Below are 21,912 nucleotides of genomic sequence, written 5' to 3' on the forward strand. Positions count from 1 at the left end.
GGCCACACTGTAGTTCTAGGCCAAATTACGTTGTTTAAACAATGATATTATACAAAAAGTTTACTCTGTGTGTGAGTAGGCTAACAAGAGTAATAGATCAGACGAGTGAGAATCAGGAAACTTTTACTCGTACAAGTTGCCTCTGTAAAATTCGCTGGCAAGAATGATGCTGTGTAATAGAACTGCAGTGACTGGTTTCAGCAGGCAGCAGCGCCGTTCAAGGCAAAAAAACATGCAATGGATACTCTTCCTGTCCTGGTAACTGTATCCCACCTTACCCTATTTCTTTTCTTTCTTCTTCTTCCCTTCTAATTTTTCTCCCTTTTCCAATTGCTCTCTCTCTCTCTCTCTCTCTCTCTCTCTCTCTCTCTCCCTCCCTCGTCCCTTCCTCTTTTCTCTGTCTCTTTTTCTTCTCTATCTGTATACCCCACTGTTTTTGTTTTTCCCTCTCCTTTTGCCATGTCTCTCACTTATTCTCATTCTTTGTCACCTGCTTTCTATTTCTCTTACTCTTAGCATTTTTCTGTCTTTCTCTTCAATTGTGTCTACCTTACTTGCTTACTTTATTTCTGTCTAATTCACTGTCTTTGTCTCTAGTTCAAATGGTTCAAATGGCTCTGAGCACTATGGGACTCAACTGCTGTGCTCATTAGTCCCCTAGAACTTAGAACTACTTAAACCTAACTAACCTAAGGACATCACACACATCCATGCCCGAGGCAGGATTCGAACCTGCGACCGTAGCAGTTTTGTCTCTAGTTCTGTCTCTCTCTATGCATATTTAACTCACTCTAATTCTCTCTCTCCACACACACACACACACACACACACGCACACGCACACGCACACACACACACACACATACACACACAAGCACACTATACATGGAGATCAGAAGCAGTCTGAAAAGTTTGTAATGGTGTTGCAGGGTAGGTTGTGCTGAGAAATAGTGTTTAAAAAATTCGATGTATTGTGCCATTTCTAATTATCACTGAGGTTACCCAATCATGCTGTTGTGTGTGCAGATTCGAGCGGCCTGTCAGAGACTGTGTCGCCAAATATGTTCGTTTGGTTTCCTAAACAGACCAATACAAAAACTGGACATGGTACAGCAATTGAACCAAATCCATGTCAAAGGCTGAGCAGTGTCGTGCGCTATCACTTATGCTGTGAGAACAGCTTTCACTAACTGTATCTGGCAGGCCACTTGAATATGTGCATGAAACGGACTGATTGGCTAACTTCAATGCTAATTAGTTCGAAAACGGCGCAATGTATAGAAGTTTTTCTTAAGAATTGCTTCTAAGCACAACCTGCGCTGCAACATCCTTACAAGCTTTTCAGGCTGTTTCTGACTACTCTGTATGTACACAAAGTAATGAACGTATATTCAACAGCTGACAACGAGTTGTAAGAGGAGAGAATTATGTGAGCATCAGAAATTCAGTTTGGTGGGAGAGTTGTGACTGAATTCAAGGGAGGAACCTCGCACAGACCTTCACAGAAAGTATTTCAGACGGAGCTTCTAGATAGGCTACTCGTCACAGTTGAAAATATTTTAACGTTCTTTTTTCGTTTATTTCAGGAAAAGCGCAGGTGGATTTTTCATACGAAGGAGAAGATGGTAAGTACCATTCTGCATCGCACCTAATTCACAGAGTGAAGAAGCCAAGTGTGAGAAGAAACATCTAATACAGAGAAGTAGCAAATTTTTATTATTATTCTATATATTGTCATTGTTTATGCTGAAGTTTTTCCAGCCAAAGGAAGCACTGTCGCTCTGCTATATCTGAATATCAATACTCTTTCCCTTTCGTTCTATTGCCTGTTTCCTTATCTGGGATTATTTCCTTATTGTGCGACCATACATGTTGGAAACTATCAAAATTGTTTATTCATCATATGATCACTTCGTCGAACGGTACCAACTTCTACTGTTGAACGCCAATTCTGTCGCCTTAAGCGTAAGCTGGAATGCTTCTACGTGTTTTCAGTGTTTGTTTTTTTTTGACCAAGAAATCCATTACTTTTTCTCCAGAAAAGTGTCCCACGATTAGTTCCAGACAAACAGCTGTTAGTCATAAAATTATTGTATGGATTGTGATGGACTCTTATCCACGTGTGTATTGTGTTTATTACTGCTACACTCTGACGTGACAAAAAGTCATGGGATACCGATATGCAGATACAAGGGGCGTTCGAAAAGTCCGTGCAATAATAAAAACTACTTACGTGTTTGGGGTTAACCTTTTTTGTTTTTCTACATAGCCTCCTTTTAGACTTGTACACTTGTCGAAGTCCACAAAACAGCTACTAGTTGCTGTAATCACCCCATCGTTTGAATAAAATCTTTGTCCCGCCAGCCATTTCTTCAAATTGGGGAACAAGTAGTAGTCCGAGGGAGCCAAGTCTGAAGAATAGGGGGGATGTGAAACGAGTTGGAATCCTATTTCCCGTAATTTTGCGACCACAAATGTTGAGGTTTGTGCCGGTGCATTGTTATGATATAAAAGGACTTTTTTGCGGTCCATTCGCCGGCGTTTTTGTTGCAGCTCGGTTTGCAAACGGTCCAGTAACTATGGATAATATGCACCTGTAATAGTTTTACCCTTTTACAGATAGTCGATGAGGATTATCCCTTGTGAATCCGAAAAAGACAATCGCCATAACCTTCCCGGACGAGGGAATGGTCTTCGCCTTCTTTGGTGCAGATTCTCCCTTGGTAACCTATTGTTTAGATTGTTCTTTGGTCTTAGGAGTATAGTAGTCTATCCATGTTTCATCCACCATGACGAAACAACGCTTAAAGTCCTGCGGATTCTTCCTGAACAGCTGCAAACCATCCTTGCAACACTTCCCACGATTCCATTTTTGGTCAAGCGTGAGCAATCGCGGAACCGATCTTGCAGATAGCTTTCTCATGTCCAAATGTTTATGCAAAATATTATGTACCCGTTCATTCGAGATGCCCACAGCACTAGCAATCTCACTTACGTTTACACTTCTGTCCTCCATCACCATATTATGGATTTTATGAATGATTTCCGGAGTCGTAACCTCCACAGGGCGTCCAGAACGTGCCCATATGGCCACTCCGAAAATTTTGAAACCACTTATAAACTGTTCTAATCGAAGGTGCAGAGTCACCGTAATGTTTATCAAGCTTCTCTTTAGTCTCCTGAGGCGTTTTGTCTTTCATAAAGCAATGTTTAATCGCTACACGAAATTCTTTTTCGTTCGTTTTTTGACAATCACTCGACTTCCTTGATTCACACGAATGCCAAACACAAAGAAATAGACCACTATGGCTGAAACTTGGTGTGCATTCTTTCCAAAGATGCTACTAACTAAACATGACCTCGATACGCGCTCTCTCTCGGACTTCGCACGGACTTTTCAATCGCCCCTCGTATATGGATGGCAGTAGTACCTCATACACAACGTATAAAAGGGCAGAGTTGTCATTTGTGGTCGGGTGATTCATGTGAAAAGGTTTCTGACATGGTTATGGTCACACGACGGGATTTAACAGATTTTGAACGCGTAGTTTTAGCTAGACGCCTGGGACATGCCTTTTCGGAAATGATTATGGAGTCCGATATTCTTCGATCCACAGTGTCAAGAGGGCGCTGAGAATACCAAGTTTCAGGCATTAGCTCTGACCACAGATAACGCAGCGCCAACGGCCTTCACTTAACTGTTGCAACTGTGACCAGGGCGGTCGCGGGGTAGCAATGACAGAAGGCGCGGCGGGACCCGCGAACAACACAACGGGAGAGGACGGACACAACCAACGAAGGAAAGAACGAATACAACAAGATCGAACAACGGAGTCAGAAGGAAACAAACTCGTACACGAACCAGGAAGTAGCAGTCTAGCGCAAAGCGAGGTGTAAACCGACGTAAGCGAGATTAGACTGACTGGATTAGCTTTTTTTTTTATTTATCGATTTTCAATTCCCCCCGAAGGGGGCGGGCTGGCAGCAGCTTAGTACGCTGCTCTACAGCCTACAGACTTTTTTTTAAAATAAAAGGAAGAAGAATGAAACAAGGAAAAACAGGTGATAAAATGGTGACTTAAAGTGTAAAATGGCGTAAAAATGCGGAAAGTTAAAACAGAAAGCAAAAGGGGTTGGCAATGTTGATAAAATACACAGAAATCAGACAAGGAACATAGTAGACACAGAATTAAAAAAAACAGGGCGACAGTCTGGTGTCTGTTCGCAAGAGATAAAAAAATCACACCCAGCGACAGTATGATGGCTGTTCGCTACACTTCCCAAAAGACCCAACACGGAACACTCACTGGAAAAACACACACGGTAAAACACTGCACGAAAATGGCGGCACAAATATGGCACTCCCGAGCCAAAGGCAGATGGAGGGGGGGACATGGAGGAGGGGGAAAAACAAGGAGGGAGGAGAGGAAAAAACGAAAAGGGTGGGGGGAACCGAGGGAGAGGACTAATAAAAGGGGGAGAAGAGCAGATGCGAGAGGGAATGAGAGGAGGCAGAGGAGGGAAATGTAAAAGGACTCGGGGGAGAGAAGGGGGTAAAGAGTGGGGAGGTGGGGAAGAAAGAGGATGGAAGGGGGGGAGAGGGAGCCCGAGAAAAGGACAGAGGAAAGGAGGGGGAGTGAGGATCAGAGTTGATAGGAGGGATAAATGGAGGGAGAGAGGGCATCATCCGGGAGGGGGAGTTGATGGAAGGCACCTTGGGAAAGGAGATGGTGTAGATATAGAGGGTAGGGGGGACACAACAGTGAAGACGTGGCAGGGGGCGGGGATGGGAGAGGAGAGGAGCAACCAGGGGGTGAGGGGGATCAAGGTGACGGGAGGTGTAGAGGATGCGGATATGTTAGAGGAATAGGAGCAGATGGGGGAAAGGAATGAGATCATAGAGGATCCGCGTGGGGGACAGGAGGCGTATACGGAAGGCGAGGCGGAATGCATGAAGCTCAAGGATCTGGAGGGACTTATAAAATTTGGGGGGGGGGGGGGAGCGGAGATGAGGGATCCAGGTGAGGTGACTGTCAATGGTGAGGCCAAGGTAGGTGAGGGTGGGGGTGAGGCAGACAGGACGGGTGCAGACAGTAAGGGAGAAATCCAGGAGCCGGAAGGAGTGAGTGGTACGACCTACGATGATTGCCTGGGTCTTGGAAGGATTGAGTTTCAGGAGCCACTGGTTACACCATGCAGCAAAAAGGTCAAGGTGATTCTGGAGAAGGCGTTGGGACCGTTGGAGGGTAGGAGCGAGGGCGAGGAATGCGGTGTCATCAGCATATTGCAAGAGGTGTACTGGAGGGGGGGGGGGGGTTGGGGCATATCTGCCGTGTACAGAAAGGAGAGGAGAGGGGAGAGGACAGAGCCCTGGGGCACACCTGCAGAGGGGTAGAAGGTGTGGGAATTGGCATTATGGATGGACTGGATGAGCGAGTGGCCGGCGCTTAAGTACGCTCTCGGGGGCGCCGCTATTGGCCGCTGGGACCACGTGTTCCACTGTGGCGCCCTCACACTAGAAGCGGGCCAGGAGGCGCGCGCCGCCACAGCTTAAGGCGCGATGGTGCAGAGACCTCTATGGGTCTTCGACGTCCATGACATCTGGCGCGGATTCAAATTCCGCAGCGCGCAGTACCAGATTAACGACCGAGTGTAGCCGCATCTGCATAGAGTTGTCAGTGCTAACAGACAAGCAAATCTGTGTAAAATAACGGCAGAAATCAACATGGGACGTACAACGAACGCTTCCGTTCGGACAGTGCGGCGGTATAAGCGTTAATGGGCTACGGCACCAACGACCGAAGCGAGTGCCTTTGCTAACAGCACGACATCGACTGCAGCGCCTCTCCTGAGCTGGTGACCGTATTGGTTGGACCCTAGCCGACTATAATACTACGGACTGGTCAGATGAGTCCACCTTTCATTTTGTAGGAGCTGATGGCAGGGTTCAAGTGCGGCCCAGACCCCACGAAGCTATTGACCCAAGTTGTCAACAATGCACTGTTCAAGCTGGTGGTGGCATCATAATGGCGTGGGACTGGGATGGACTCTGGTCCCACTAAACCAATTATTATATATTGGAGACCATTTACAGCCATTCATGGACTTCATGTTCCCAGAAAACGATGCGCCTTGTCATTGGGGTTTGAAGATCACTCTGGACAATTCGAGCCACTTAGATCACCCAGCATGAGTCGAACATACATGGGGCATAATCGAGACGTCAGTTGTAATACCGGGTGATCAAAACGTCAGTATAAATTTGAAAACTTAATAAACCACACAATAATGTAGATACAGAGGTAAAAATTGACACACATCCTTGGAATGTCATGGGGTTTTATTAGAACCCAAAAAACACCCCATATTGCTAGACGCGTGAAAGATCTCTTGGGCGCGTCGTTTGGTGATGATCGTGTGCTCAGCCGCCACTTTCGTCATGCTTGGCCTCTCAGGTCCCCAGACCTCAGTCCGTGCGATTATTGGCTTTGGGGTTACCTGAAGTCGCAAGTGTATCGTGATCGACCGACATCTCCAGGGATGCTGAAAGACAACATCCGACGCCCATGCCTCACCATAACTCCGGACATGCTTTACAGTGCTGTTCACAACATTATTCCTCGACTACAGATATTGTTGAGGAATGATGGTGGACATATTGAGCATTTCCTGTAAAGAACATCATCTTTTCTTTTTCTTACTTTGTTATGCTAATTATTGCTATTCTGATCAGATGAAGCACCATCTGTCGGACATTTTTTGAACGTTTGTATTTTTTTTTGTTATAATAAAACCCCATGTCATTCCAAGCACGTGTATCAATTTGTACCTCTCTATCTACATTATTCCGTGATTTATTCAGTTTTCAAATTTATACTGACTTTTTGATCACCCAGTATATTCATTATTCCTTGCTATTGTAGTGTTATCTTGAAGCTGTGAGAAAGGAGGACAGGCGCTCCAAGGCACGGAAGCAGAGACGATGCTGAGGGCAGACGAAACTAGGACAGATATTGTTACGTGAAGTAAACCGTAAGGGGAGAGCCCTGCGAAAGTGCAGACGAACCCAGACGCGGTACCAGGGCGCTAGTTAGTCTTCAAGGAATTAACATGTAACTTCATATGTCGTCTAGACGCTGTGGCAGGTCACCACCGTAGAACTTTGTAACCAACAGGCACGTACTAGAGTATAAAGCCAGCTCGATACCAGCCCAGAGAACAGCAGCGTCAGTAGGTTCACAAGGGTTAGAAAGAGAGGGAAAACGCCATAAATCGTTGACCTAGCAGTCCCTACTCTGGGGAGTCCAAGGGGCGGGGCTAAATGACGTATAACAATAATGTTGCAAGCCTTATTTGGCAGAGCAGTTTCGTTTAGCTTTCAGCTGAACAATGGTGATACCAAATACGGACTTAGTGCAACTGCATTAACATCCCCGCCTTAGGAGCAGTAGAGGGGACCGAACTAAACCGTGATTGGCAGGCGCCTGCAAAAGACCCGCGGGATTTGCTGGGTGGCTTTAAGTGGGAAAAACAGTGCCCCCACGCGACTCATTAAAACCGCTAGATTCCGCATTTTGGCTGAGTTCTCATTCAGACGATCTGGGCACTGAATCCGCGTCCGTCGACTCCAGCCTCGATCCAGCTCCGCGTAGGTCTGCTCTCTCTCTTGGAGTGCCTCAGTGAAGTGTCAAATTCAGTATGTTTTGTTTTGTAACTAACTTGTTACCTTAAGATGCTGCTTGTGTTTGCTACTGTGGTTAGCATCCACTCCTGGGACTTCTGCACTGGCTTCTGTTGTAACAGTGTTATTCATGCTTTTTATAACCCTAGAACTAGCCTTCAGTGTATTAGTTTGTCCCATATGGAATAAACGACTATTTAAAAACCCTGTTTGTCCTAGAGTCTCCACAACGAGTTCCCTACCGAGTCTCACCACCTGCATTTCTAGTAAATGCCTTGTACCAGTGTTGGCTCAGATAGAAGACAACAATCAAATGCCTTCACTGTGAATTGTCCTCCTGCCTTCTGCTCTGTACCGCTCGGGAGGGCAGACTGACCACTAACCTCTTTTCTCCCTCTCCCACCTATGCCAGAACACGACACAGTTTGTGCAGAAGATCCTGCACCAGCAACGCTTCCGAAATTACGGACGACTATAGAGACAGCATGGCTCAATGCTATATTTCTGCAGATGAGTTCCAATGACTTTTTGATTCCACGCCACGTCGAGTTGCTGAAAGGAGGTACGGCACGATGTTAGGAAATGTCTAGTGACTTTCGTCACCTCAGTGTGATCCATTACATGAATTGTAACTGTATAGAAATAGTAAATTAACATTCTGGAGGGATCAATCTGGCTTTAAGAAATACAGTCTTACGTGACTAGGTGTTTCAAAGCTTTTGCATCAAACATACGGAGGTGATACATGACATCATGGGGAACAACCTTCGTTAGAAGCAAAATCTTCGCTCATATTTCCCTTTGATACTAGCCGTCCTTTAGTATTCACTATTCCTGGGGCGACGAGATTTCACCAGACTAGCAGGACCTGTTAACCAGATGTGCTGCATTCTGCATACCCCAGGAAATTGAAACAGTAATTTTCAGTACGAAAACCTGGTCTACCCCACGTCGCGCCGAGCAGACGACTGTATAATAGGCAACACACAAGGCACACACATGCTACGGAGCGCCTAAGCACTTCAGACTCTCTGGGAGATAACCGGTACAAAAGTACGAGGGGGTACGCAAACGAAAAAGAACATTTTTAACTTCTTTATTCACATTTGAAGCACAGACTTTCAGTCCCCTTCAAACTACCCTCCACTTGCACTAATGCACTTGTCTAATCTGTTACTCCATTTTTTCAAAATGTTGTGTGACTTCATCTATTGTGACGCTAGACAGAGCCTCCATTGTATTTTCTTGCCCTCAGCAAAACTTTTCCTTTCGTGCCTCCTTTCATTCTAGGAAACAAAAAAAGATTTGCACGATGGAAGTTCGGGCGCGCGCGTGTGTGTGTGTGTGGGAGGGGGAGGAGAGGGGGTTGGAACATTGGTCATACCATTTTTGGTCAAGGATTCTCGTGCAGACACGACTTGTTGTGCAGGGGCATTGTCATGATGGAAAATCCAGTCACCCGACTGCCGCAAATCAGGATGCTTCTGCCGCACACTGTTCCGGAGTCATTGCAAAACCTCCGACTACACTACTAGCCATTAAAATTACTACACCAAGAAGAAATGCGGATGATAAACGGGTATTCATTGCGCAAATATATTATACTAGAACTGACATGTGATTACATTTTCACGCAATTTGGGTGCATGGATCCCGAGAAATCAGTACCCAGAACAACCAACTCTGCCCGTAATAACTGCCTTCATACGTCTGCGCATTGAGTCAAACAGAGCTTGGATGGGATGTACAGGTACAGCTGCCCGTGCAGCTTCAACACGATACCACAGTTCATCAAGAGTAGTGACTGGCGTATTGTGACGAGCCAGTTGCTCGGCCACCATTGACCAGACGTTTTCAGTTGGTGAGAAATCTGGACAATGCGCTGGCCAGGGCAGCGATCGAACATTTTCTGTATCCAGAAAGGCCTGTACAGGACCTGCAACATGCGGTCGTGCATTATCCTGCTGAAATGTAGGGTTTCGCAGGGATCGAATGAAGGGTAGAGCCACGGATCGTAACACATGTGAAATGTAACGTCCACTGTTCAAAGTGCCGTCAATGCGAACAAGAGGTGAGCGAGACGTGTAACCAATGGCACACCATGCCATCACGCCAGGTGATACGTCAGTATGGCGATGACGCTTCCAATGTGTGTTCACCGCGATGTCGCCAAACTCGGGTGTAACCACCGTGATGCTGTAAACAGAACCTGGATTCATCCGAAAAAATGACGTTTTGCCATTCGTGCACCCACGTTCGTCATCGCGTATACCATCGCAGGCGCTCCTGTCTGCAAAAAAAATGGTTCAAATGGCTCTGAGCACTATGGGACTCAACTGCTGAGGTCATTAGTCCCCTAGAACTTAGAACTAGTTAAACCTAACTAACCTAAGGGCATCACACACATCCATGCCCGAAGCAGGATTCGAACCTGCGACCGTAGCAGTCTCGCGGTTCCAGACTGCAGCGCCAGAACCGCGCGGCCAGCTCCTGTCTGCGATGCAGCGTCAAGGGTAACCGCAGCCATGGTCTCCGAGCTGATAGTCCATGCTGCTGCAAACGTCGTCGAACTGTTCGTGCAGAAAGTTGTTGTCTTGCAAACGTCCCCACCTGTTGACTCAGCAATCGAGACGTGGCTGCACGATCTGTTACAGCCATGCGGATAAGATGCATGTCATCTCGACTGCTAGTGGTACGATGCCGTTGGGATCCAGCACGGTGTTCCGTATTACCCTCCTGAACCCACCGATTCCATATTCTGCTAACAGTGATTGGATCTCGACCAACGCGAGCAGCAATGTCGCGATACGATAAAGCGCAATCGCGATGGGCTACAAACCGACCTTTATCAAAGTCGGAAACGTGATGGCACGCATTTCTCCCCCTTACACGAGGCATCACAACAACGTTTCACCAGGCTACGCCGGTCAACTGCTGTTTGTGTATGAGAAATCGGTTAGAAACTTTCCTCATGTCAGTACTTCGTAGGTGTCGCCACCGGCGCCAACCTTGTGTGAATGCTCCGAAAAGCTAATTATTTGCATATCAGAGCATCTCCTTCCTGTCGGTTAAATTTCGCGTCTGTAGCACGTCATCTTCGTGGTGTAGCAATTTTAATGGCCAGTAGTGTAGAAAGCCTGTTTAACTGTGACCCTGCGGAGCATACTCTGAATATGAGAGTCCTCTCACATCGAAAAAACAAACTAGCATTGTTTTAATGTTTGATTTAACGTGACGAGTTTTCTTGGAGGGAGGCCAACTTGAAGTCGTCCACTGGCTCGATTGTTGCTTTCGTTCGAGATCGTAGGCATAGAACCAAGTTTCGTCACCCGTGATAATTTTTGAAAAAAAGTTTGGACTGTTTCGGGGTTCTTCTTTCAAAGCATGCTTGCACGCGACCTTGATTTCACTCAGCAGTCAACAGTAGTGGCACAAATTTGGCCATTGGGGAGGACGACGGTTCAATCCCGCGTCCGGCCATCCTGATTTAGGTTTTCCGTGATTCCCCTAAATCGCTCCAGGCAAATGCCGGGATGTTTCCTTTGAAAGGGCACGGCCGACTTCCTTCCCCATCCTTCCCTAATCTGATGAGACCGATGACCTCGCTGTCTGGTCTCCTCCCCCAAACAACCCCATCTTTTTTCATTCCCAAATCTCCTGTCATAATCCGCTGCAGTGAACTCCAAGTCAGTCCCGACAGCTCCATTGTTTCTTCAACGGTCCGTCGTCCATCTTCGCTGATGGTTGCACGAATGTTTTCAACGTTTTCATGTGTACGGGACGTGGAAGAACGACCAGAACGACGTTTCTCATGAACTGACATTTCACCATTTTTGAAATAGGAAAACTACTCAAATGCTTGAGTTTTCCTCACAGCGTCGTCCTTGTGCACGGTTTTTAACGTCTCTAAAGTTTCTGTTCCACTTTTTCCGAGCAAAAAGAAGAATTCTACTGCCGCAAGCTGTTCACCAAACTCAGCCATTGCAAAAACGACAATCACACAAAATATTTATCACTATAAATCCTGCCGAAACTAGTTTAGACCTTCTCCAGCGTCGGCACTCGGCTTACTGACTCGGGAATGTTCGCTCTATGCTCTCCTAGCGACAAATTGCGCTACAACAAAAGGTCTGTCCTCCAAAAAATTAGTTCGGTTTCTTTCGGATTAGCCCTTGTATACATACCTACAGTAGACGCGAAATGTCTCAAACGAAAGTTGTTCCCCATGACGTGATATATCACCCATAGGCGTTTGCTGCAAGACTTCGAAAGAATGGGGCGAGTCACGTGAGTAGTACCACGCATTTAGTTTTGTGAGTGGTTCAGGATATTAGTAAGGGGTATTCACTGAATGGACGTACACAGAGGAACATGCAGTTTTGTTGTATCGATGGTAGGCAATGTAAATCTCGTAACTCGTATTTTGCTAAATATTACACGGGAAGTACAGTCGGCGTCTTAAAAAATAATATACATGGTGTCCCATTTATCTTGACCACCCTAAATAGTTTGTCGAGATGCAAATTACAAAATGTTTCAAGCAAATGTTCATTAGCCGTCAGGGGGACATCAATCAGCATGAATGCCTTTGTTGTAGTATGACTTTTTTAAATGGCGCCCTGTATTTTTAATTCCGTAATTCATTTCCTGTCCTAAAGCCCATTCAAAAATGTATCACAGTGTGCTCTTCACTGAAACACAGCGTCATTAATTGCATAAAAATGGCTTCAGGTACTATGGGACTTAACATCTGAGGTCATCAATCCCTTAGAACTTAGAACTACTTAAACCTAACTAACCTAAGGACATCACACACATCGATACCCAAGACAGGATTCGAACCTGCGACCGTAGCAGTCGCGCGGTTCCGGACTGAAGCGCCTAGAACCGCTCGGCCACAATCCCTGGCTATCGCTATGAAATGACTTTGTCACCATATTCTTCCGCGTTCGCTGTTATCTCACTGGGTTTATTTCCTATATAGCATCAGCTGTATATAGACGGATACAATAATGGCCTTATGTTTTATGCGGCAGCGTAACTCGCCTGTACTACTCACCGAAGATACAATGCATAACGCTTTACCGGCGCATTTAAGTGGGTAAGGCCAACCATCAGGCCCGCAGAGATGTGAACAAGTGCAGATAATCGTGTGGGACAGTATAATTTTCCGTTCGACATTCCTCAACTGGATGTTAATAATGTTACGTTTTATCTGTTTCCAATTCCTTCTGTTTAATACTTCTCATAAACAGGTATTTGAAAATGTTGAAACGCTCAAATCATTAGGTTTAAAAGTATTAAAATAAAAGATCTGGAAGCAGATTAGATCAAACATTACAGCTCCAGATAATTAATAAAATCGACAATTAGCGGAAAAATATTGAAACTTGAAATTTTAAAAGGTATATACATCTACATCTACATGGGTACCCTGCAAATCACATTTAAGTGCCTGGCAGAGGGTTCATCGACCCACCTTCACAACTCTGTATCATTCCAACCACGTATAGCGCGCGGAAAGAATGAACACCTCTATCTTTCCGCACGAGCCCGGATTTCCCTTATTTTATCGTGGTGATCGTTCCTCCCTATGTAGGTCGGTGTCAACAAAATATTTTCACATTCGGAGGAGAAAGTTGGTGATTGTAATTTCGTGAGAAGACTCCGTCGCAATGAAAAACGCCTTTCTTTTAATGATGTCCAGCCCAAATCCTGAATCATTTCTGTGATACTCTCTCCCATATTTCGCGATAATACAAAACATAGTGCCTTTCTTTGAACTTTTTCAATGTACTCCGTCAGTCCTATCTGGTAAGGAACCCACACTGCGCAGAAGTATTCTAAAAGAGGACGGACAAGTGTAGTGTAGGCAGTCTCCTCAGTAGATCTGTTACATTTCCTAAGTGTCGTGCCAACAAAACGCAGTCTTTGGTTAGCCTTCCCCACAACATTTTGTATGTGTTCCTTCCAAATGAAGTTGTTCGTAATTGTAATACCTAGGTATTTAATTGAATTTACGGCTTTTATATTAGACTGATTTATCGTGTAACCGAAGTTTGACGGATTCCTTTTAGCACTCATGTGGATGACCTCATACTGTTCGTTATTTAGGGTCAACTGCCACTTTTCGCACTATTCAGATATCTTTTCTAAATCGGTTTGCAGTTTGTTTTTATCTTCTGATGACTTTATTAGTCGACAAACGACGGCGTCATCTGCAAAAAACCGAAGACGGCTGCTCAGATTGTCTCCCAAATCATTTATATAGATAAGGAACAGGAAAGGGCCTATAACATTACCTCGGAGAACGCCAGAAATCACTCCTGTTTTACTCGATGGCTTTCCGTCAGTTACTACGAACTGTGACCTCTCTGACAGGAAATCACAAATCCAGTCACATAACTGAGACGATATTCCACAAGCAGGCAATTGAACCACCAGCCGCTTGTGTGGTACAGTGTGAAAAGCCTTCCGGAAATCCAGAAATACGGAATCGCTCTGGAATCCCTTGTCAATAGCACTCAACACTTCATGTGAATAAAGAGCAAGTTGTGTTTCACAGGAACGATGTTTTCTAAACCCATGTTGACTGTGTGTCAATAGACCATTTCCTTCGAGGTAATTCATAATGTTCGAACACAACATATGTTCCTAAATCCTGCTGCCTATCAACGTTAACGATATGAGCCTGTAATTTAGTGGATTACTGGTACTACCTTTCTTGAATATTGGTGTGACCTGTGCAACTTTCCAGTTTTTGGGTTCGGATCTTTTGTCTAGCGAAGGGTTGTATATGATTGTTAAGTGTGGAGCTAATGCATCAACATACTCCGAAAGGAACCTAATTGGTATACAGTCTGGACCAGATGACTTGCTTTTATTAACTGATTTAAGTTGCTTCAGTACTCCGAGGATATTTACTTCTATGATAAATTAATATAAATCAATACTAGGTAATGGACTGAGATAAAAGAAGTCATGGGAAAGCGATATGCGCATATACGATACGCATGCGTACAGACGGCGGTACTATGTCGTACGCAAGGTATAAAAGGGCAGTGCATCGGCGGAAGTGTCATTAATTGTACTCAGGTGATTCACGTGACAAGATTTCCGACGCAAATATGGCCGCACAAAGGGTATTGACAGACTGTGAACGCGGAATGGTAGTTGGAGCCAGACGCATGGGACATTCCATTTCGGTAATCGTTAGGGAATACAATACACCGGAAGCCACAGTGTCATGAGTGTGCTGAGAATATCAAACTTTAGGTTTTTCGTTTCACCATGGGTAATGCTGTGGGCGATAGCCTTCACTTAACGACCGAAAGCAGCAGCGTTTACGAAGAGTCGTCAGTGCTAACAGACGTCAATTCTGCGCGAAATAACTGCAGAAACCGATGTGGGACGTACGACGAACGTATGCGTTAGGACAGTGCGGCGAAATTTCGCCTTAATGGGCTATGCAGCGGCGAAATCGTCTCCAGCGCATCTCCGGGGCTCGTGACTATATTGGTTGGTCCCTAGACGACTGGAAAACTGAGGCCTGGTCAGATGACTCCTGATTTCAGTTGGTAAGAGCTGATGGTGGGTTGGAGTATGGCGCAGAGCGCATGAAAGCATGGATCGAAGTTGCACAGTCTTTGAATAGTAAAATGTCACCAATAGGAATTTTCTGTGACTTGTCCAAATCATTTGATTGTGTGAACCATGACATTATATTACAGAAATTACAATTCTATGATATAAATGGAATAGCATATGACTGGTTAAAGTCATACCTACAGAACAGGAAGCAAAAAGTTTCCTTATTTGGGTCAAGTGATGTAAATAAGTTTTCCACTTCATCTAACTGGGATGAAATTACATTAGGTGTTCCACAGGGTTCAGTTATGGGTTCCCTTCTGTTCTTGATATATGAAACAGGAAACTGAACTGACACTGTTTGCTGATGGTACAAGCATCATTATTAAACCAGTAAAAGAAACTCCAATTGAAAATGATACAAATAAGGTCTTTGGAAAAGTCATTAATTTGTTTTCTGAAAATGGGTTTGCTCTAAACTTTGAAAAAACACAGTACATTCAATTTTCTGCTGCAAAAAGTACAGTTCCTTCAAAAAATATAACACATCAAGTGAAGTCAGTAGACATGGTAGAGCATACTAAGTTTTTGGATGTACATATAGATGAGAATCTTAATTGGAAAATTCATATTTTGTATCTTCTAAAGCGACTAGGCTCAGCAACTTTTGCACTCAGAATAATTGACAATTTCGAAGATACAGAAAATAGTAAGCTAACATACTTTGCATACTTTCACTCTCTGATGTCATACGGAATAATATTTTGGGGTAACTCAACATTTAGACAAAAAGGATTCACTGCTCAAAAGAAAGTGGTTAGAATTATGTGTGGGGCTCATAGTTTCACACCTTGTAGGCATCCTTTTAAAAGATTGAGAATTGTTACAACAGCCATTTAAGGGAATGGGGTAAATAATAGAAATATTAATCTTTAACTCTGTATTATAAAATCTTGTTTCATATGTGCATTTCTTGTGCACTTCATATGTTCCACATCATAATGGCTACCATACCGTGCGATTTATCAATGGAACATGCAACTAACTAAATAACTAACTAACTCAACAAGACACACTGCAAGCTAATGGCGTCTCAATAATGGTATGGACTGTGTTTACTTGGAATGAACTGGCGCCTCTGATCCAGCTGAACCGATAATTGATCATTTGCAGCCATTCGTGGACTTTCTGTTCCCAAACAACTGTGGAATGTTTATGGGTCGGCCGGCCGAAGTGGCCGTGCGGTTAAAGGCGCTGCAGTCTGGGACCGCAAGACCGCTACGGTCGCAGGTTCGAATCCTGCCTCGGGCATGGATGTTTGTGATGTCCTTAGGTTAGTTAGGTTTAACTAGTTCTAAGTTCTAGGGGACTGGTGACCTCGGCAGTTGAGTCCCATAGTGCTCAGAGCCATTTGAACCATTTTTTTTATGGGTCTCGCGGTTCTAGGCGCGCAGTCCGGAACCGCTCGACTGCTACGGTCGCAGGTTCGAATCCTGCCTCGGGCATGGATGTGTGTGATGTCCTTAGGTTAGTTAGGTTTAAGTAGTTCTAAGTTCTAGGGGACTGATGACCACAGCTGTTAAGTCCCATAGTACTCAGAGCCATTTGAACCATTTGAATGTTTATGGATGACAATACGCCACGTCACTGAGACACAACTGTTCACGATTGGTTTAATGAACATTGTGGACAATTCGGGTGAATGATATGGCCACCCAGATGGCGCGATATGAGCCCCGCTGAACATTTATTGGGCGTAATCAAGAGTTCAGTTCGTGCACAGTCCTACATCGGCAACACTTTTGCAATTATGGATGACTGTAGAGACAGCATGCTTCGGTATTTCTTCAGGGGACTTCAAACGACTTGTTGAGTCCATGTCACGTTGAGCTGCTGCACTACACGGGGCTAAAAGGGGCCCAGCGCGATATTAGAGGTGTCCCACGACTTTTCAACCTCATTGTTCTCTCAAGTGTACAACACATTATGTGATTTCGATAAGCATTAACAAAATTAACTTAGAGTGGAATCGAACGCATAGCCTTGCGTATACAAGTCAGGTACTATATCCATCACGCTACAACAACTGTGTAGTTTGGTGATATTTTTATAATAATGCAAAAGTACAAAGAGGGTGAAAATCTTAGCGTTTCCGCATTTCATATTCAAAGGATAAATTGATAGAGTACATATTTAGACTACTGGCCATTAAAATTGCTACACCAAGAAGAAATGCAGATGATAAACAGGCTTCCTTGGACAAATATATTATACTAGAACTGACATGTGATTACATTTTCACGCAATTTGGGTGCATAGATCCTGAGAAATCAGTACCCAGAACAACCACCTCTGGCCGTAATAACGGCCTTGATACGCCTGGGCATTGAGTCAAACAGAGCTTCGATGGTGTGTACAGGTACAGCTGCCCATGCAGCTTCAACACGATACCACAGTTCATCAAGAGTAGTGACTGGCGTATTGTGACGAGCCAGTTGCTCGGCCACCATTGACCAGACGTTTTTCAGTTGGTGAGAAATCTGGAGAATGTGCTCGCCAGGGCAGCAGTCGAACATTTTCTGTATCCAGAAAGGCCCATACAGGACGCGCAACATGCGGTCGTGCATTATACTGTTGAAATGTAGCATTTCGCAGGGATCGAATGAAGGGTAGAGCCACGGGTCGTAACACATCTGAAATGTAACGTCCACTGTTCAAAGCGCCGTCAGTGCGAAAAAGAGGTGACCGAGACGTGTAACCAATGGCACCCCATACCATCACGTCGGGTGATACGCCAGTAAGGCGACGACGAATACACGCTTCCAATGTGCGTTCACCGGGATGTCACCAAAGAGGGATGCGACCATCGGGTTGCTGTAAACAGAAATTGGATTCATCCGAAAATATGAAGTTTTGCCATTCTTGCACCCAGGTTCGTCGTTGAGTACACCATCGCAGGTGGTCCTGTCTGTGATGCAGCGTCAAGGGTAACCGCAGCCACGGTCTGCGAGCTGATAGTTCATGCTGCTGAAAACGTCGTCGAACTGTTATTGCAGATGGTTGTTGTCTTGCAAACGTCCCCATCTGTTGACTCAGGGATCGAGACGTGGCTGCACGATCCGTTACAGCCATGCGGATAAGATGCCTGTCATCTCGACTCTTAGTGATACGAGGCCTTTGGGATTCAGCACGGCGTTCCGTATTACCCTCCTGAACCCACCGATTCCATATTCTGCTAACAGTCATTGGATCTCGACCAACGCGAGCAGCAATGTCGCGATACGATAAACCGCAATCGCGATAGGCTCCAACCCGACCTTTATCAAAGTCGGAAACGTGATGGTATGCATTTCTCCTCCTTACACGAGGCATCACAACAACCATTCACCAGGAAACTACGGTCAACTGCTGTTTGTGTATGAGTAATCGGTTGGAAATTTTTTTTCATGTCAGCACGTTGTAGGTGTCGCCACCGGTGCCAACCTTGTGTGAATGCTCTGAAAAGCTAATCATTTGCATATCATAGTATTTGCTTCCTGTCGGTTAAATTTCGCGTCTGTAGCACGTCATCTTCGTGGTGTACCAGTTTTAATGGCCAGTAGTGTACAAACCAAGCCGACATGTACAAGTCTGAGTTAGCCGTAACGTCTTGCACACAGTTATTCAGAGAAAGCGACTGGACGCCGAGATTTGAAATAAGAAAGTTTATGCCGTTTGTAGCCACATCACTTTTAACGACGTGTTGGCTATAAAAGCGAAATCCAGCGTTCTCGTCTCTCAGTTCCAAGAAACGCCGTATTTACAAAAAATCGCTTAGCACGACATCGTTTATTGCAGCTCATTATGTGAAACGACGTATTTTTATTACATTTTCGGAGAAATATATAGGCTATAACGCTTGCTGTTCATTTTTGTTTGTTACGTATTTGGAGTTAGTATCAAAAACGTAAAGCTTATTTCCAGGCTTTTATTTTCTGTAGATTCTTGGTTTCAAATCAGTCACTAAAAGGAATTGCATCGTCAAACAACAAAAAGCAAACAAAGCTAACTGATTATCTTAAGCAGAAGAGTGTACTGTATATACTGATTTGGATTTTAAATTTAAATCAACTGGTTAAAAAGCGACACAACACTATCTTTTCTATGACTGCAGAAAACTAAAAAATTGAATTCGAATATGTGAAGTACGGATGTGAAGTAGTATTGTATTCGTTATTGATGTTTTGTGGCAATGTATGTTAAATATTTACAATAGGTTAGGTACAGTACATTTCTACAACATTTTAAGGAGAAATGTGAGAGAAAATGTAGACCATCGTCTAATTTATATATAGAATCCTGTCTTATCATTTTGGTACTGTAGGTTAATTTCTTCAGTACAGTAACTGGAACATTTTTTTTGTCATCAGTCTACTGACTGGTTTGATGCGGCCCGCCACAAATTCCTGCCGGCCGTGGTGGCCGTGCGGTTCTAGGCGCTTCAAGTCCGGAACCGCGAGACTGCTACGGTCGCAGGTTCGAGTCCCGCCTCGGGCATGGGTGTGTGTGATGTCCTTAGGTTAGTTAGGTTTAAGTAGTTCTAAGTTCTAGGGGACTGATGACCTCAGATGTTAAGTCCCATAGTGTTCAGAGCCACAAATTCCTTTCCTGTGCTAACCTCTTCATCTCAGAGTAGCACTTGCAACCTACGTCCTCAATTATTTGCTTGACGTATTCTAATCTCTGTCTTCCTCTACAGTTTTTGCCCTCTACAGCTCCCTCTAGTACCATGGAAGTCATTCCCTCATGTCTTAGCAGATGTCCTATCATCCTGTCCCTTCTCCTTATCAGTGTTTTCCACATATTCCTTTCCTCTCCGATTCTGCGTAGAACCTCCTCATTCCTTACCTTATCAGTCCACCTAATTTTCAACATTCGTCTATAGCACCACATCTCAAATGCTTCGATTCTCTTCTGTTCCGGTTTTCCCACAGTCCATGTTTCACTACCATACAATGCTGTACTCCAGACGTACATCCTCAGAAATTTCTTCCTCAAATTAAGGCCGGTATTTGATATTAGTAGACTTCTCTTGGCCAGAAATGCCTTTTTTGCCATAGCGAGTCTGCTTTTGATGTCCTCCTTGCTCCGTCCGTCATTGGTTATTTTACTGCCTAGGTAGCAGAATTCATTAACTTCATTGACTTCGTTACCATCAACCCTGATGTTAAGTTACTCGCTGTTCTCATTTCTACTACTTCTCATTACCTTCGTCTTTCTCCGATTTACTCTCAAACCATACTGTGTACTCATTAGACTGTTCATTCCGTTCAGCAGATCATTTAATTCTTCTGCACTTTCACTCAGGATAGCAATGTCATCAGCGAATCGTATCATTGATATCCTTTCACCTTGTATTTTAATTCCACTCCTGAACCTTTCTTTTATTTCCATCATTGCTTCCTCGATGTACAGATTGAAGAGTAGGGGCGAAAGGCTACAGCCTTGTCTTACACCCTTCTTAATACGAGCACTTCGTTCTTGATCGTCCACTCTTATTATTCCCTCTTGGTTGATGTACATATTGTATATGACCCGTCTCTCCCTATAGCTTACCCCTACTTTTTTCAGAATATCGAACAGCTTGCACCATTTTATATTGTCGAACGCTTTTTCCAGGTCGACAAATCCTATGAAAGTGTCCTGATTTTTCTTTAGCCTTGCTTCCATTATTAGCCGTAACGTCAGAATTGCCTCTCTCGTCCCTTTACTTTTCCTAAAGCCAAACTGATCGTTACCTAGCGCATTCTCAATTTTCTTTTCCATTCTTCTGTATATTATTCTTGCAAGCAGCTTCGATGCATGAGCTGTTAAGCTGATTGTGCGATAATTGGTTCAAATGGCTCTGAGCACTATTGGACTTTATATCTGAGGTCATCAGTCCACTAGAACTTAGAACTAATTAAACCTAACTAACCTAAGGATATCACACACATCCATGCCCGAGGCAGGATTCGAACCTGCACCGTAGCAGTCGTGCAGTTCCGGACTGAAGCGCCTAGAACCGCTCGGCCACCGCGGCCGGCTGTGCGATAATTCTCGCACTTGTCAGCTCTTGTCGTCTTCGGAATTGTGTGGATGATGCTTTTCCGAAAGTCAGATGGTATATCGCTAGACTCATATATTCTACACACCAACGTGAATAGTCGTTTTGTTGCCACTTCCCCCAACTGGAACATAGTTGTGTAATTTACGACGATTGTATTGTACGGCACTTTACAACAAGTTTTGTACATGCTCAGCTTTTATCTCAAGACCGTGTTCGCCATTATTGAACAGTTTACAATGTTGCTACTTCTTTCTTCTCTTGTTAAAGATTTTTACGTTTTTCTGGCAATTTATTGCTGTACGTACTGCGTAAACATAAGGATAGGCCTCTTGTTTATTGTATTGTACTGTAAATACTGTAAGGGTACTATATTTCTTCTACTTTTTGTAGTGTTATCGTTATGGCAGCCTCTAATTTACAGATACGAAATATTTATCAAGAAAACGAAGTAAAAACCCTGTTTGCGCGACTATCGGCTATAACGACCGTAATCTGCCGGCCCCTTCTACGTCGTTATAACCGGTTTCGACTGCACATGTCGTAAGCACTTAGCATGC

At 44.4% G+C, this 21,912-nt stretch overlaps 1 protein-coding gene across 1 annotated transcript in view; it reads left to right on the plus strand.

Annotated features, from left to right (window-relative positions):
• LOC126215281 (carbonic anhydrase 1-like) overlaps positions 1-21,912 on the plus strand; it is a 120,955-nt gene that overhangs the window by 16,037 nt on the left and 83,006 nt on the right. The window contains exon 2 of the mRNA XM_049941970.1: positions 1,586-1,624. Within this exon, the coding sequence (XP_049797927.1) occupies positions 1,586-1,624 (39 nt within the window). The remainder of the gene's footprint in view (positions 1-1,585; positions 1,625-21,912) is intronic.

The sequence above is a fragment of the Schistocerca nitens genome, chromosome 12, assembly GCF_023898315.1.
Source record: "Schistocerca nitens isolate TAMUIC-IGC-003100 chromosome 12, iqSchNite1.1, whole genome shotgun sequence".
Lineage (NCBI taxonomy): Eukaryota > Metazoa > Arthropoda > Insecta > Orthoptera > Acrididae > Schistocerca > Schistocerca nitens.